At 40.0% G+C, this 13,351-nt stretch overlaps 1 protein-coding gene across 14 annotated transcripts in view; it reads left to right on the forward strand.

The window, feature by feature from the left end:
* Positions 1-13,351, forward strand: part of RALGAPA1 (Ral GTPase activating protein catalytic subunit alpha 1) — a 134,441-nt gene continuing 121,090 nt past the window's right edge. For all 14 annotated transcript variants that reach the window (XR_008466364.1, XR_008466365.1, XR_008466363.1 and 11 more), the window contains exons 1-2: positions 1-380; positions 12,926-13,036. Coding sequence is in view for 10 of the 14 variants with exons in the window: in XM_054201034.1 (XP_054057009.1) it covers positions 275-380; positions 12,926-13,036 (217 nt within the window). In the remaining 4 variants the exon portion in view is untranslated. The remainder of the gene's footprint in view (positions 381-12,925; positions 13,037-13,351) is intronic.

Raw genomic sequence — 13,351 nt, forward strand, 5'->3', positions numbered from 1 at the left:
GTCGCACCTGACGGCTGTCGTGAAGCAGCGGGAGGAGAAGGAGGAAGGGGGAGTCTAGGCCCGGCCCGGCCCGGCCCGGCCCCCCTCCGGGCCCGCGGGGAGTTGGCTCCGCGCCGCGCCCCTCCACCCTCGCCGCATCGGAGCCGGAGCCAGGAGGAGGCGGCGCTGCCGCCGCTGGCTATGTAGGGGCCCCGGTGCGGGCGGATCTGGAGGCCGCTCTCCGCCTCTGGAGCGCGGCGCCGGGGCCGGGCCGGACCGGGCCGGGCCCGGCGGGATGTTCTCCAAGAAGCCGCACGGGGACGTGCGGAAATCCACGCAGAAGGTGCTGGACACCCGCAAGGACCCGCTCACCCGCCTCAAGCACCTGCGCGTCCTCATCGGTGAGGCGGCCGGCAGGGAGGGAGGGAGGGGAGGGAGGGAGCGAGGGGCCACGGCTCGGGAGTCCGTCTGGCTGCTGGCCCCGAGTCCCGGAGTAGGAAGGACCGGGAGATTCGAGGGACCAGCGGGAGGCGGGCTCGGGGCTCTGCTCCGGCGAGAGACCCCAGTCAGCCCAGCCTCCCCCCTGCATGGCACGGCACGGCAGGGCAGCGCGGCCGGAGGGAGGGCCCCCGCTTGGCGGGGCTCCGGCTGCGTGCCGGGGGCCGCTGGTCCCGGCGGGGGCGGCTTCGCTCCCCGCTGTTGTACTGAGGCACGTCCGTTTCCACCGCCTTTGAAAGAAGGTGGCTTTCATTTGGCAACCGCGGGTGGAGGCGAAAAGCTGGTGTGCTTCGCCCGTGGATTATTCTCTAGAGCTGCATCGATGCTGCTGACTCGGTAGGCTTGAATAGAAGGGGCTGGTGAGTCCTAATGGTGCCTGTGGCTCTAATCTGTTTCCCCTAAATGCTCACAGTAACAACTTATGTTCGTGTATGTGCTCAAGGTAAGAGCTACAACAGTAAGTACGCACTGGAGTAGATGTAGATGAGCATTCATACAGCTCGTCTGAAAGCACTTTTGGTTTGCCGGTTGGTCAAGGAGGGAAAATAAGCACTTAAGTACTGCCGCAGCTCCATGTGAGCAGCTGTTTAACCTGACCAGTGAATTAGGCAATTATTGCACATAATCACAATTTCTAATGAAAAAACAGTGGGGAAAAAAGACACCCAGAGTTAACCATTCCAAAATATCTGTTAGTTGCATGTTTGTAAAAATCTAAGTCCTTGTCGTCAAGCTGTCCTTGAAAAAAGAATTTTCCTCCAGAGCGTCTTTTGGGCCCTTCAGTTCTGTAAATGCATGTGTTACTTCTGACAGTTTATCGACATGTGAACAGCGCTGGGTCAAGGACAACTGCATTCTGTATTTAGCACAGAGTACTGAATGGATTATTTTGGGTTCTGCCCACAGTTTGGGGGTATTTAAGTACCTATCCTTGGCATCCAAAGCTGGATCCTTCCCTTTCAAGGGAAAACGGTTAATGCTCCCATTTTCTTTTGTATTGGTCGTTGAAGGAACAGGTGTTCCCGTATGGCGGCATCTGCTGCTGCATGACTTATTTTCTGCAACGTAATAATTAGTTAGACTTTTGAAATGGAGAATAGTTGGGTAGCTAGCTGTTCAAAACACTTCAGTAGTCAGATTTATCCTCTTGCCTCACTCAGAATGTTACCGCTCTTCTTAACTAGCTGTACTGAGCCAGTTGTGGCTTGCTTTATGTTTTGTATTTATTTTTAGCTACTTCATCAGTTGAAACTTAAGAGGAAAGAGCATTGTAAAGAAACCAAGTACCTCTCTGAATTTAGGTTTCCTGGCTAAAGTATGTTGGTTATTTCTAGTTTTGCTTTAGTCTGCAAAACAATCTGCGTGATTTTCACGAGATCTGCTCTAGATTTGGTATTTCTGTTGCTTGTCTTTTATTTATAAGATTTTCCTTCAGCTTTGTTAATACTTGGGTGCATTCTGTAAGATGCAAGGCATGAGCTCTGTGTCAAGCAGACGTTCTTATCTAATCTAAGGTTTCTGCTTACTGGCTGTGGGACAGACTAAATCTGCTGAGGCATGTTTTCATGTGGTGGCCATTCCCCTTCTTCCCCCAGCACATGTGTATGTCTCAGCCACTGAAGCACAGCTCACACATCCTTTCTCTAAGTTTGGGAGAGTACAGTATTTGACTCTGTAAGTTGGGAAAGGTGTAACAGTACTCTTCAACTTGTCTGTCTTGGATGCATCTAGAAGATATTGTCATTATGCAGATACTCTTAGATGCACGAGGTACAAAATAAGGTCTTTTTTGGGGGCAGGGGAAGTAGGATGTTTCTCTGCGTGTTCCTGCTGTAGTGCAAGAGAAGTATATAGCAGACTATTTGAAGTCTGTCTTTTGCTGTGATCACCTCCTTGCCTTATTCCTTAAATTTCTCTGCTCCCTAAACTGCCTTTCAAAGCATAAGCTGTATGCCCTTTCTTCTCCAATTGCTGCTTTGACTCGTCTGCAGGACCAGGTGAAAAAAAAAAATGTAACCACATGAGATAGACTGCTACCTGAGGTGGCTTTGCATGGAGCACCATCCTGCAGCTGGAGCAGCGTAGTGCTGCATTTTCCTGTTTATCTTTTTGCTTCAGTGACAACTCCCCCAGCATAACAATTGGCACGTGTCCATGTGCTCAGGGGATCCAAGCTAGCTATTGCCAACGCACTATCCAAGGGGAAAAGGGAGGAAATCTCAGTTCAGCTCTGTTCAGCATCTTTATGAATGAAAAATTATTTGTCTTGTTTATTGCTCTTAGCCCCTGCATATTGGAGACTAAAAGGCTATCCAGAAGAGAATTCTCTGCTGTTCGGCATCCAGGAGAAGGAGAGAATTTTCTCTTGTTTTTAAACTTAAAATCCTTTCAGTAGGCCTGCAACGTGTATTGGACCAGTGTTAATTTCATTTTGCTGTACTTTTTAGTCTTTAGTTCAGCAGTGGTACACTGAAGTGTGGCGTTGGATTTACGGTTAAGCCTTGAGGGGAGGAAAGGGAGTACCAGTTTGATTTCCCTCTATTTTATCAAGGCATCCAAAACAGCAGTTCTCCAGTAAGCTAAATTAATGAAATAGTCATGGAAAGAGGCGGAGTGCTTGTGAATTACACACTGCTGGTTGTCTATTAGCCAAAGAGGAGAAATCCAAAAAAATTTTGTTTGGTGAAACGTTGACAGTTGGATCCTGCAAGTTGGGCATCATAAAAAAATATTTAAGATAGTATAATGTGGTTGTTAGTAAAGACCAGCAGAGGCCGGACAGTTTCAGAGAACCTAATATGAACCTGAGGGAATGGATAGCACAAAGGCAAGTGACATTTATTTGTAACAAATTAAAAGTAGTGTACATTAGATGGAATTATTTAAGTGCCTTTTACAAGATAACATAGTTGTATCGTTTCAGGAAAAAGTATCTTGTCATTGGTGACAGCTCAGTTTAAATTTAGTGAAAAATGCAAATCATTCTGACTGCATAAAGAATATAGAAAATTTTGTGTTTTTGTAAAACAGCTGTGTACCATTACATCAACTATCATTGCAGCTTTAGTACTCTTATTGCTATAGTCAGTGTATAGAAGATTTAGAGATGGGAATGATTCGGACGAAAGTAAAACTTTAATGTGACAAGACATTGAAGGCTTTGGAATCCATTTCTGTAGGGGCAGATACTGAAAAATATTTTCTAGTCTTTTTCATATATGTTTACAGGAAGTCTGTTAAGGCCTACCAAATTTGAAGTTACAGTAAAAGATTTCTGGCTTGGGAAGCTCCTGAGTGCTAGACTAACTATCAATTTTAGGCATACTGGGGAAGATGCATTTGTATGTTTGTTTGTTTTTCTGAAACTTTTGTAGATGACTGCTCTTTGCCACTTCACTCCAGTGTCCTGTCTCTGGTTGGTTCTCTGCTCTGCTTCAGTATGGCTCTATTCAGCCTTTTTTGTAATTGAGGAACCAAGGAAAATTCAGTGAAATTCAGGTGGCTAATTCAGAATTCATTAAATTATTTGTTAAAGTAAATATAATACATGACCAATTTATGCATGTCACAGGCATAAGTTTTTTTTAATAGAGGTTAAAGCCTTTAGGAGACTTCCAAGTAGTAATAAATATTTTTATAGCTAAGAAATGCTAAGAAAAATTGGAAAGAGATTGAAGTCTCATATCATGGGACATACCAGTCCGTGAGTGGAGGTAATCTGCTTTCCACTGTTTTCCTGCTGGGGTATTTTTCTTGAAACAGCTGGAACTATCTGCTTTAGGAGATTTGATTCTTTTGAGGTGTATTAATTTCTTCCTGTAGGGAAGTGTTCATTCCGCACACACCCTTTTTTCTTTCCCTCTCCTCCTTAGTTCTGGGAAGTACCTTTAAGTCTGACACAGTTCCCAAATGCCATCTTGATCAGTGTGTGATCTTTTTATCAAACTATTCTTGGGTCTTGTTTCTATATGCTGGAAAGGCTGTAACAGTTTTGTTTACTCTGAGCTACTGCGGTGGTTTAGGCATATCAACCACGAGCAGGAATGTCTAATGGGATTCCCGTGTGGTCCATACGTCAGTGGCTCAGCCAGGCCCTGCTGTAAGGAAGGCTGCCAGCCCCAGGTAGTGCAAGTGTGATCAGATGGAAATGGAGGCACGTAGTGTACCTTGCGGAGTTACGTATTGCCTGCAGAACAAAGCCTGTGATTTTTCCAGAAAAAAAAAAATAAAAATTTAGCAGTCCCCAGTGAGTTAGCAGCTAATTGCAGTTTTTAGGATCATTAAGAGAAAATAACATGGAAATAATATTGCATTGTTCTTATAATCAGTGTTACACTGTTTAATAACACTTCATCATCAAACTAAAATTCTGTGGTTTTAAAATGGTAGTTCATAAAAGTTTGTTCTAATAATTCTTCAAGCATCAAATCGTGCTTGATTTATCCTTTTGTTAAAACCATGCTTTGAGAACTCTGTAAATAATTAAGGCAGCTAGATACATGACCCTTTCAGAATGTCGTACGTTAACAATATTGACTTCTTGTTTTATTCTAGTTTTGATAGCAAATATGTTGCTGCTACCTGTTGAATATGTAGTTTCAGTCAGAATTTGTAAATATGTTAATATGTTTTTGTGTTGTTTTTTTTTTTTTAAATAAAACCTCTAAATATTTAATGATTTCTGTATAATTTTACTGTGTGCAAACAAGACAAATGAATGTACTTGGTTTAAGTTTTACTTTTAGGGCTGAACTCTTACGATAATTTTTTTCTTTTTTTTTTTTTCTTTCCTTCTTCAGATTTTGTAGAGTAGGAGTTACAGGCCTGTAATTCGTTACTCCAGAGTAAAGGAAAAAGGAATATATTGTTTCTCATAAATTATTTTATTTGCATCTGCTATCTTAAAAAAACACTGCTTGTATCTCTGGAACCATGGAGACAAGGCTTGTAAAATGCAATGCTAAGAGACCAGAGTATTTGCAGCACGGAGTGTATTTTTTATTATTTTGTTTTGTTATTGTTGGTTAGTTAGTTGGTTAGTGCTTGACATATCATGTAAGCAATCTCTGAAAGGGAAAAGGCAAGTGATACTGGGCAGAATGGAACAGGCTGCATTGGACATCCGTTCTGATATATTGTTTAATATTAAACAATATACTTAAAGAGAGATTCCATTTGCCTAAAGGGATTTTAATTTAAGAAATCTGTTTCACTGGCAGTCAGCCCTAATGCTTCAGCTGGATGCCATTCATTGGTGTTGCACATCATCAACATCACTCATTATAATATTACTTATATACAATAATAAATGAAAAATGTTTTATGGTTGTTAAAGTGAGAGGCGAGTGAGAAGCTACAGCAAAACTAGCTGCCTGGAATTTTCTTTGGAGATTACTGTTCCAGAAGTTTCTGTGGATGTGCAAAGCTGTATTATTTTTGGCAAGAGTTGTAGATTATTTTTTTTTTCTTTCCTGGTAATTCTAACTGCAGAGGACATGTCACCGCTGTAATTCATGGGTTTGGCTGTGGGTTGAGCGCAGTTTAAGAAATTAGACTTGATGTTCTGTCAGTCTTGACTTAACCCTGAACCCATTCTGCTCTGTTTTGGCCAGGGGAAAAGCGGGAAGAACTGCTTTGCTTTAGGATTTTGGCTAATGTTACACGGGCTTGCAGAGAGTGGCAGTGGCCAGCGCTGCGGGCTCGCAAGGGTGAGGGCTGGAGTCAGATCAAAGCCACAGGGTGGACAAAGGGCCAGCTCTGACCGCTTGGATGCAAAGGAAAGGTCTGTGTGGGTTTAGCTTGTGGCAGTTCAAAATGAAAACAAGTACATTACTACAGAAGTGTTTGAAGTTGCTTAAGGAAAAGCTTAAGTTCTGGAACATGCATGAGTTGTTATGGAAGCATTTTTTTAAAAGTTTACGAGTGTAACTCTTCTGGAGTCTGCAAGTAACCTGAAAGAATGAGTCTGGAGAGCTGTCAGCTGCTTCTGCTCATTCCTGTAGAGCGCTGGTGTTGAAATTTGTAACAGTTTGTATGTCGATGATGTTCGTTAACATGCTTATTCATTCCTGATTTTTTTTTTTTATTGTATGTTTGCATCTAAAAGATGGTGGTGATCAGGCAAGTTCAGACTTGTCTGATGCTAAACAGAAGTCCATTAGAAGATTTCTTGAAGTGTGTGCCTTTTTCAGTAGCAAAAACCTCAATAATATTTTCTTTGACAAAATCACCTTTTAAAAAAAATTTAATTGTTTTTGTTAAATAGCTGTTAGTGATCTGAAACAGTAATGGCTAATGTGAAGCCCTTGTTTAATAGATTTGCATTTGTAGCTCACTATTTGAAACGCTGTGGTTTGTTATCAGGTCTCTTTTGCTTTGACAGTCTGTTAACTATGCCAGAACCACCAGTTAGTTCCGGAGGTTTTCCACTTAACCTTTCTAAATGACATGCTTTTCTATTCAAGAGACTGTCCGTATGTAACTGAACCTCTGTACTGTTTTGCTATAAAGTAGCCGTTAAATTTTCCAGCTTGGAGTATTAAGAACGAGTAAGTTCTGTTGGCCATTTTGCTTGTACGTTAACTGAAATTGAGAGCGCTTAGAAACCTCTTGCTTTCTAATGGCACCAGTTTGTTATGAGAACTGATACCGAACACTTCAGTCTATAGCGGGCCTCCGTTTTACAGAAATAGAACTAGAAGTCTGGCTGGCTTCCAGGTCATTGTTTGCCGCAGTTGTCACTTGTATTTTATTTTTGGGTAAGGATGAGGGAAAGTGACTTAAAAGCCAGTAAGTCTCAGAATGAGACAGGATAATGTTTTCGTTATGCTATGTGCTATAACAACTTTATGTATAAACATACTATTAAATCCTGAAACACTTAAAATCGAAGGTAAAATTAACCACAACTTGGTCTGTAATGGTGTAGACTGTTCTGTTAAATGCTATGGTAAATTACTGCAATGCTATGTGTGAACTGGTGAATGTTAATGTTCTCATCAGAAAAGTTAATAGATATCTAAGATCTGGGGTGGGGTGTTGTTGTTTTAGTTTTAAGCTCAGTGTTTTGATTGTTCACCTTGTAAAGTTCTGTCCTGTGTGGAAAGTACCAGTTTACCTGCTTTATAATATTTTAATTTCATACAGTAGGCAATAATCTAAATAGTATAGATGCATTTCATTTGCTATCTCAACTAATTTATAAATATGTAACAGGCATCACAGATTTACAGATTAGTTTATAATAATAATTTATAGGGTAATATATAGAAAACGAAATAAACAGAGAAAGCGAATTGTATGAAATATAAGTTAAAGCCCACTGAGATCCTCTTCCTACAGAGGACTGGGGTGTTGTATGTGTAAACTTGTAAGCTTTGCAGAATCTTGCTCAGGTGATCTCTTACAAGTTTAAATACACAGTAAAAATCTGTATTGTTTCTTTTGGTTCATGTTTTACATATGACAAAATAATTTTTTTTAGGCTCACTGAGGTGGTACTTTTGCATTGTAATTCTAAGTATGATATGCTGTTCAAATAGTGCCCTTCTAATGTGTACTATTGAAGGGTTGTGTTTTTATTAAAATAGTGAAATACTTTTGTGGATTCAAATTATTCCTGGTTAAAAAGTGATGTGCTGATAATTGAACCATAATAAAAGGCATGCAGTAAATGGGTTTAGTCTTAGGCGGAGTTCAGTGGCAGAACAAATTTTTTACAAGACTTCGGCCTAGAATCCTCTCTGCCTAAAAAGGTCACTGTGAATATCTACTCAGATACTTGAAAAGAGCATAACCTTTCAGAAAGTTTTGAACGATTAACCTTCAAAAGAGCTGGCCGTCTGAAAATACATGAAAGTAGGTTCCTAAGAGTACAGTCACGCATAAGCATAGAAGTTGGTAGGAGAGGTAGAGGGATTTTTTGTTTGTTGTGTTTGGGTTTTTGTGTGGGTTTTTTTTCTGTTTTTCTTTTTTTTTTTTTTTCCACTTTCTTTTTCCCTTTAACTCTTGGTGCTACAGCTCCAGTCTATAAGTTGGGGTAATACTAGAACTTCCAAGTTTCAGTGGGTTTAATGGAAATATGAATTCCAGTTAACGGGGTACTTGAATGCTCTTGTATTGAGTGTCATACAAATCGCTTAGATAACTAGTCTTCCATTTTTAGTTTGGTTCTCTGTTTCATGCATCAAAATAGAACAGAAATCTGTAAGCTGGGTGCAACTTCAAAAATTTAAACCAAAAAAAGTAGCTTACCTTCTTAATGCTGAACCTAGAAAAAACTAAAGCTAGTTTTAGAAAAGTTTTATGGGAGGAAGAAAAGGACAGAGTGCCCTGTATGGTGTCTCTTTGTGCTTAAATGTAACTTTCTTCTTAAAAACCACAAAAAATAAAAAGCACCACTGAACACACAGAGTTAATGCAGAGATCAGATTTGCAGCAGTTTTTAAGTTACAGAAAATTATTAAGGAAAACTCAGCAATCAGAAATCTGTGTTTCTTGCTCTTGTGAAGCATGAAGAGAACTGCATTTTCTTGACAAACAGCTTCCATAAATGATGCTGGAAGTCTGGATTTTAGTGTACTGGAACTGTGCTTTGTACAGTAGAAGCTTTAGTTTTTACATTGTTGGAATTCAGTAATCTATATGTATTGTCCCATTTTCCCCTCTCCCGTTCTGAGAAACTTTTCTAACTATTTTATATGGTGCCAGAACTATTTTCGAGTCCTTCCCCTCACCCCCCAATCTGGGCGTAAGTACCAAGAACCCAAGGAATACATTAGTTTGCATTAGTTACATGAATCTGTGGTAGGAGAATACAAAGTTCTTTTGTTTAAAAATAAATAAATAAATGAACTGTAAATTAGGGAGGAAAGCCCGTTTATGCCTAATCCCACTTCACGTAAAAACAAGGCTATGTGTCTCCTCCTAAAAAGGCAGAAGAGATTACGTGGCCAAAGCAGACAAGCAACTTCCTGCAAATTCCCAGTTCAAGGTTGTGTGAAAAGGACACACATATGCTCCTTGTAGAGGAAATTATTTTTACCTCTCTATGCAGCATTTGTGATACTTCGGGAGAGCACAGAGAAGAGACAATGACCTAGTGTTGAAGAAAGTGATTTAAGATGAGAGAATTTAAGAACTGTATCTTTAGTTGATCACAAGGATAAAGGTGAACTAAATGTTTTAGAAACACTCTTGTTAGGGGGAAAAAAAAAATCAGATTCTTGATTAATGAAAAAGGCATTAACAGAAGCATACAGCTGGAAGTTAGTAAGATGAATCAATTGATAGGTAAGTGATACGTTTTAATAGTAAATTAATCAAGGAGAGCAATAGTCTCTCCATCCATGTATTAGTCACATGGACTGTGTTCAATTTAGAGGTAGCTGTGGAATGGAATGATGTACACAGGCGGCCAGACTAGCTGATTTCCAAATCAAACTCTTCTAAGGTCTACATTACTCCATACTGGATCTGCCTTTTCCCCCCCCTCCACTCTCTTGACGTGATTCTTGGTCCGGGTATGCATAATGAGTTCCAGACTTCCTTGATCGATGTGAGGTTCCAAATGTCTGGACCAGCAGCTTACTGAATCACTAAAAGCATCCTTGATGTGAGGAGAAGGTGTCTTTTACTCTAGGTGGCAAACATTTCAGATGCACAAGTATGTTTTCCCTCCCTTAGAAGGAAAGCTGGTTTTCAACATTAACAGAAATAGTTTGGGGTGGGAGTTTTGTTTTCTTTTGGTTAGTCAATTTTTAAAATATTATTTCCTCTTAAATAAAATGTCCCATTTTTTTTCCTTCTGTCTGAAGCAATAGAACTTAAAGCAAGAATTCACTTGTTAACTGTTCGTTTGAATTCCAAAAACTTGCTTTTATTTACGCTACCAAGTTCTTAGGAAGAAATTGGGGTGAAATGGATTTGCTAGAAAAGTTGCAAACCCAAAGAATTTTGTACTTTCATCCTACTCTTCCAAGCTATAGCTATATTCTGAAGGGATGCTTTTAGTGTTAATTGGGCGTTAATGATAATAACACAGGTCTACCAATGCTCCTCTGAGTCTTTTCTGAGGTCATTGGCACCACATTGTTCTTAAATAAATGAATGCAAAATAAATAAACAAAGATCATCCTCTGAAATTGTCCCCCAAACAGAACTCTGGAAAGGCAGAATGCCTTACCACAGCGCCAGTTGTATGTATGCAAGTGTCACACAGTAATTCTGTGGTAAAATGAGAATCACCATTCACCTGGTTATGTGGGCAAGCCTTTAGCTTGGCTCCTGAAGAATCTAGGAATAGTGTGTCGAAAAATTATGAACTGTTGTGTTAAGAGTGAGTCTTCTTTAAAGAATAAGTTTGGCTTGGTTTTTTTTGTCTGTTTCGGAGTTGACCCGTGTCTGGGGAAAGAATGAGGGCCTATTTCAGGAAACGAAACATTAAATGTGCCTGCAAAAATGCAGCATTCCTGTGTGTTGACTGGCAGAGACCCTGTTTAACTGCTTCCGATCTCTTTAGTAATTGGAACTAGTGTTTTCCGTTCCTTTGCATCAAGTGAACCGTTCCACTGCTTTTTATCTGTAGCTCCTGCACAGCAGTTAAATGTACAGGCTTAAAGATTATCTTCTGCCACCCTCCTTTCTCCTGAAAGTCTCAATCATTGCTTTCTTTCTCCCTTCAATCCTCCTGTCTTAAAACCTTTCGATTTGCCTCTTGCTGTATTTTCTTGTCCATAGTCTAGAACTTGCTTTAGGGTTCTGCCCCATGAGTGGGAGTGGATACAATGGTGGTGCCTATGCTCTAGTCATAGCTCTGTTTCCTATGTACTTGCCCTGACCACCTGAAAATCATAGTCTAGTTTGTTTAAAGTGGAATTGTTTTTGTTTTTTTTTTTTCTTGTCCTTACTTTAATATTTCAGACTCTAAGCTTGAGCTGCTGATCTGTACGTGGTGTAGCAGTTTGTGCAAAACTGGAGTTTAGGTAATCCTGTAGATGGTCAGGCACCTGTTTGCCACTCCGCACCACTATGTTTATTGCTCGCTAAGCTGCCTTGCTTTAAGAGTTGATCGTAGGTGTCAATATAGCACTGGCTTCTCCAAGAGCACTCTGGCTCCACCACACTGATTATGCAAGATCTTGGCAGCATACTGTGATACTGCAAAAACTGAACATGTGTTTGAAACTTTTATAGCAAGACTTGTGATAAAATTGAATTGGCAGACCTGTAGAACTACATAATAAAATAGAATTGAAAATACGCTTTTGACCAGCCTTTCAACTGATTGTTTCTGTGCATTATATTCTACCAGTTGTTTATCCGGTCATGTGAGATGATAAAGATTGACATCATTCTAAAACTATGATCCAATAAAGAATTAGAAGGGGACTTAAAGCTATATCTGCAGTGAAAGATGATGCCTCAGTGTATAGAGCTGGTGAAGAATATAAAGGTTTTGTTTGCCTCGCCTCTCTTCATGGTTTTGGGGTTGGTTTTTTTTGTTTGTTTGTTTGATGTCAGTATTGTGAAAGGGGAGAGTTTTGCCCCATAAAATACTGTCTCCCTGTTCTTCTGTGCTTCCATAGTATTGTTCTGTCCACCTAGTTTCTCTAGTCCAATGTAATTAAATAACAGGACAGGGAGCGTCTTTTGGTTTGGTATGTACTAAGGCTTGAAAGAATCGACTGTTTTAAACAGTCAGTTTCACATTAATCTAGATAAATCATCATGTATTTCTTTAACTGGGAATTTGCACAAAACCATCTAGGGGGGCTGTGGGAAGAGAGTCTGGAAACCTTACTGGAATGCACAAGAAAGCATATCCTGTCTACACTCCCAATGATGTTTCCACCTGTTTCTGGTCTCCTGAGACCACGAAATCAAAGGAGTATGGGAGACTGGACCAGACCGGAAAGGAAAGTGCATGTTGGGGCTTGGAGGAAGCAAGGAGGCAGCAGTGGGAATCCAGCACTGCTGTTTGCTTCCTCCCAACCTGTTTCTCTACAGAGCAGAGGCGGTCCCACTTATCATCCTTCTCCCACTTTAACTACTAGAAACAACTAAGCTTAAGACAGTTGGGGACAGTGATGGCCTTTCTGTTGTGGAGTTTGGGCAGGTTGTTAGCTTTATTTCTATTATAGTAACAATTAAAACAGCATTCATTTGTACAGTGCTGGTCCTCGTGGAATTCTGGTTCATCACTGGGGTTTGCAGGCATATCTGTCATGCAAGAAGATGCTGCTTCCTATTTTAAAGCACAAGGTGCTTATGGTGTGCCATATTGAATTTCTTCAGCTTTAGTTTGAAAGAATCAAAACTTCAAGAACTTCTTTACCAACAATAATTTTTCTTTTAAATATCTTCAGTTCTTACTGTTGGATAATGGTATGCGGTGGTTGACTCTGAATATTTGAAAGAAATAAAAACAATGTTCTGTTCTTTTTTTCAGAGAATGCAGAATCAATTGATCTCAAACAGTTTTTTGACCTACATTTCTCACATATATATTATGTGTTCTTTGAAAACTTTGTGACTATTGAAGTAGGTCTTAAACAAAAAGGTAAGTGTTTCAAGTAGAACAGTGTTTTTGTCTCTGTGCTTGTTATAAAATAAAGCAGGGTGTTATAAATAAAGCATGGTGTCTTTGGTCACAAATGACAACATTAGTTACGTAGAAATATATGTAAGCACTATCATTACAAATAAAGGCAGAGCAATGTATGCCATATGTATGCCACGGAGGTGAGCAAGGAGTTTATTCTCTGATAGCTGTTTTTGCCCTTTTGCAAAATAACAATTCCTAGGTTGTTGTACTTTTGTGTTCTGCAGAATTATTCTAAGTTTTGTTTAACAAGATATTGTGTAGCTTAATCTC

This window comes from Rissa tridactyla, chromosome 4, assembly GCF_028500815.1.
Source record: "Rissa tridactyla isolate bRisTri1 chromosome 4, bRisTri1.patW.cur.20221130, whole genome shotgun sequence".
Lineage (NCBI taxonomy): Eukaryota > Metazoa > Chordata > Aves > Charadriiformes > Laridae > Rissa > Rissa tridactyla.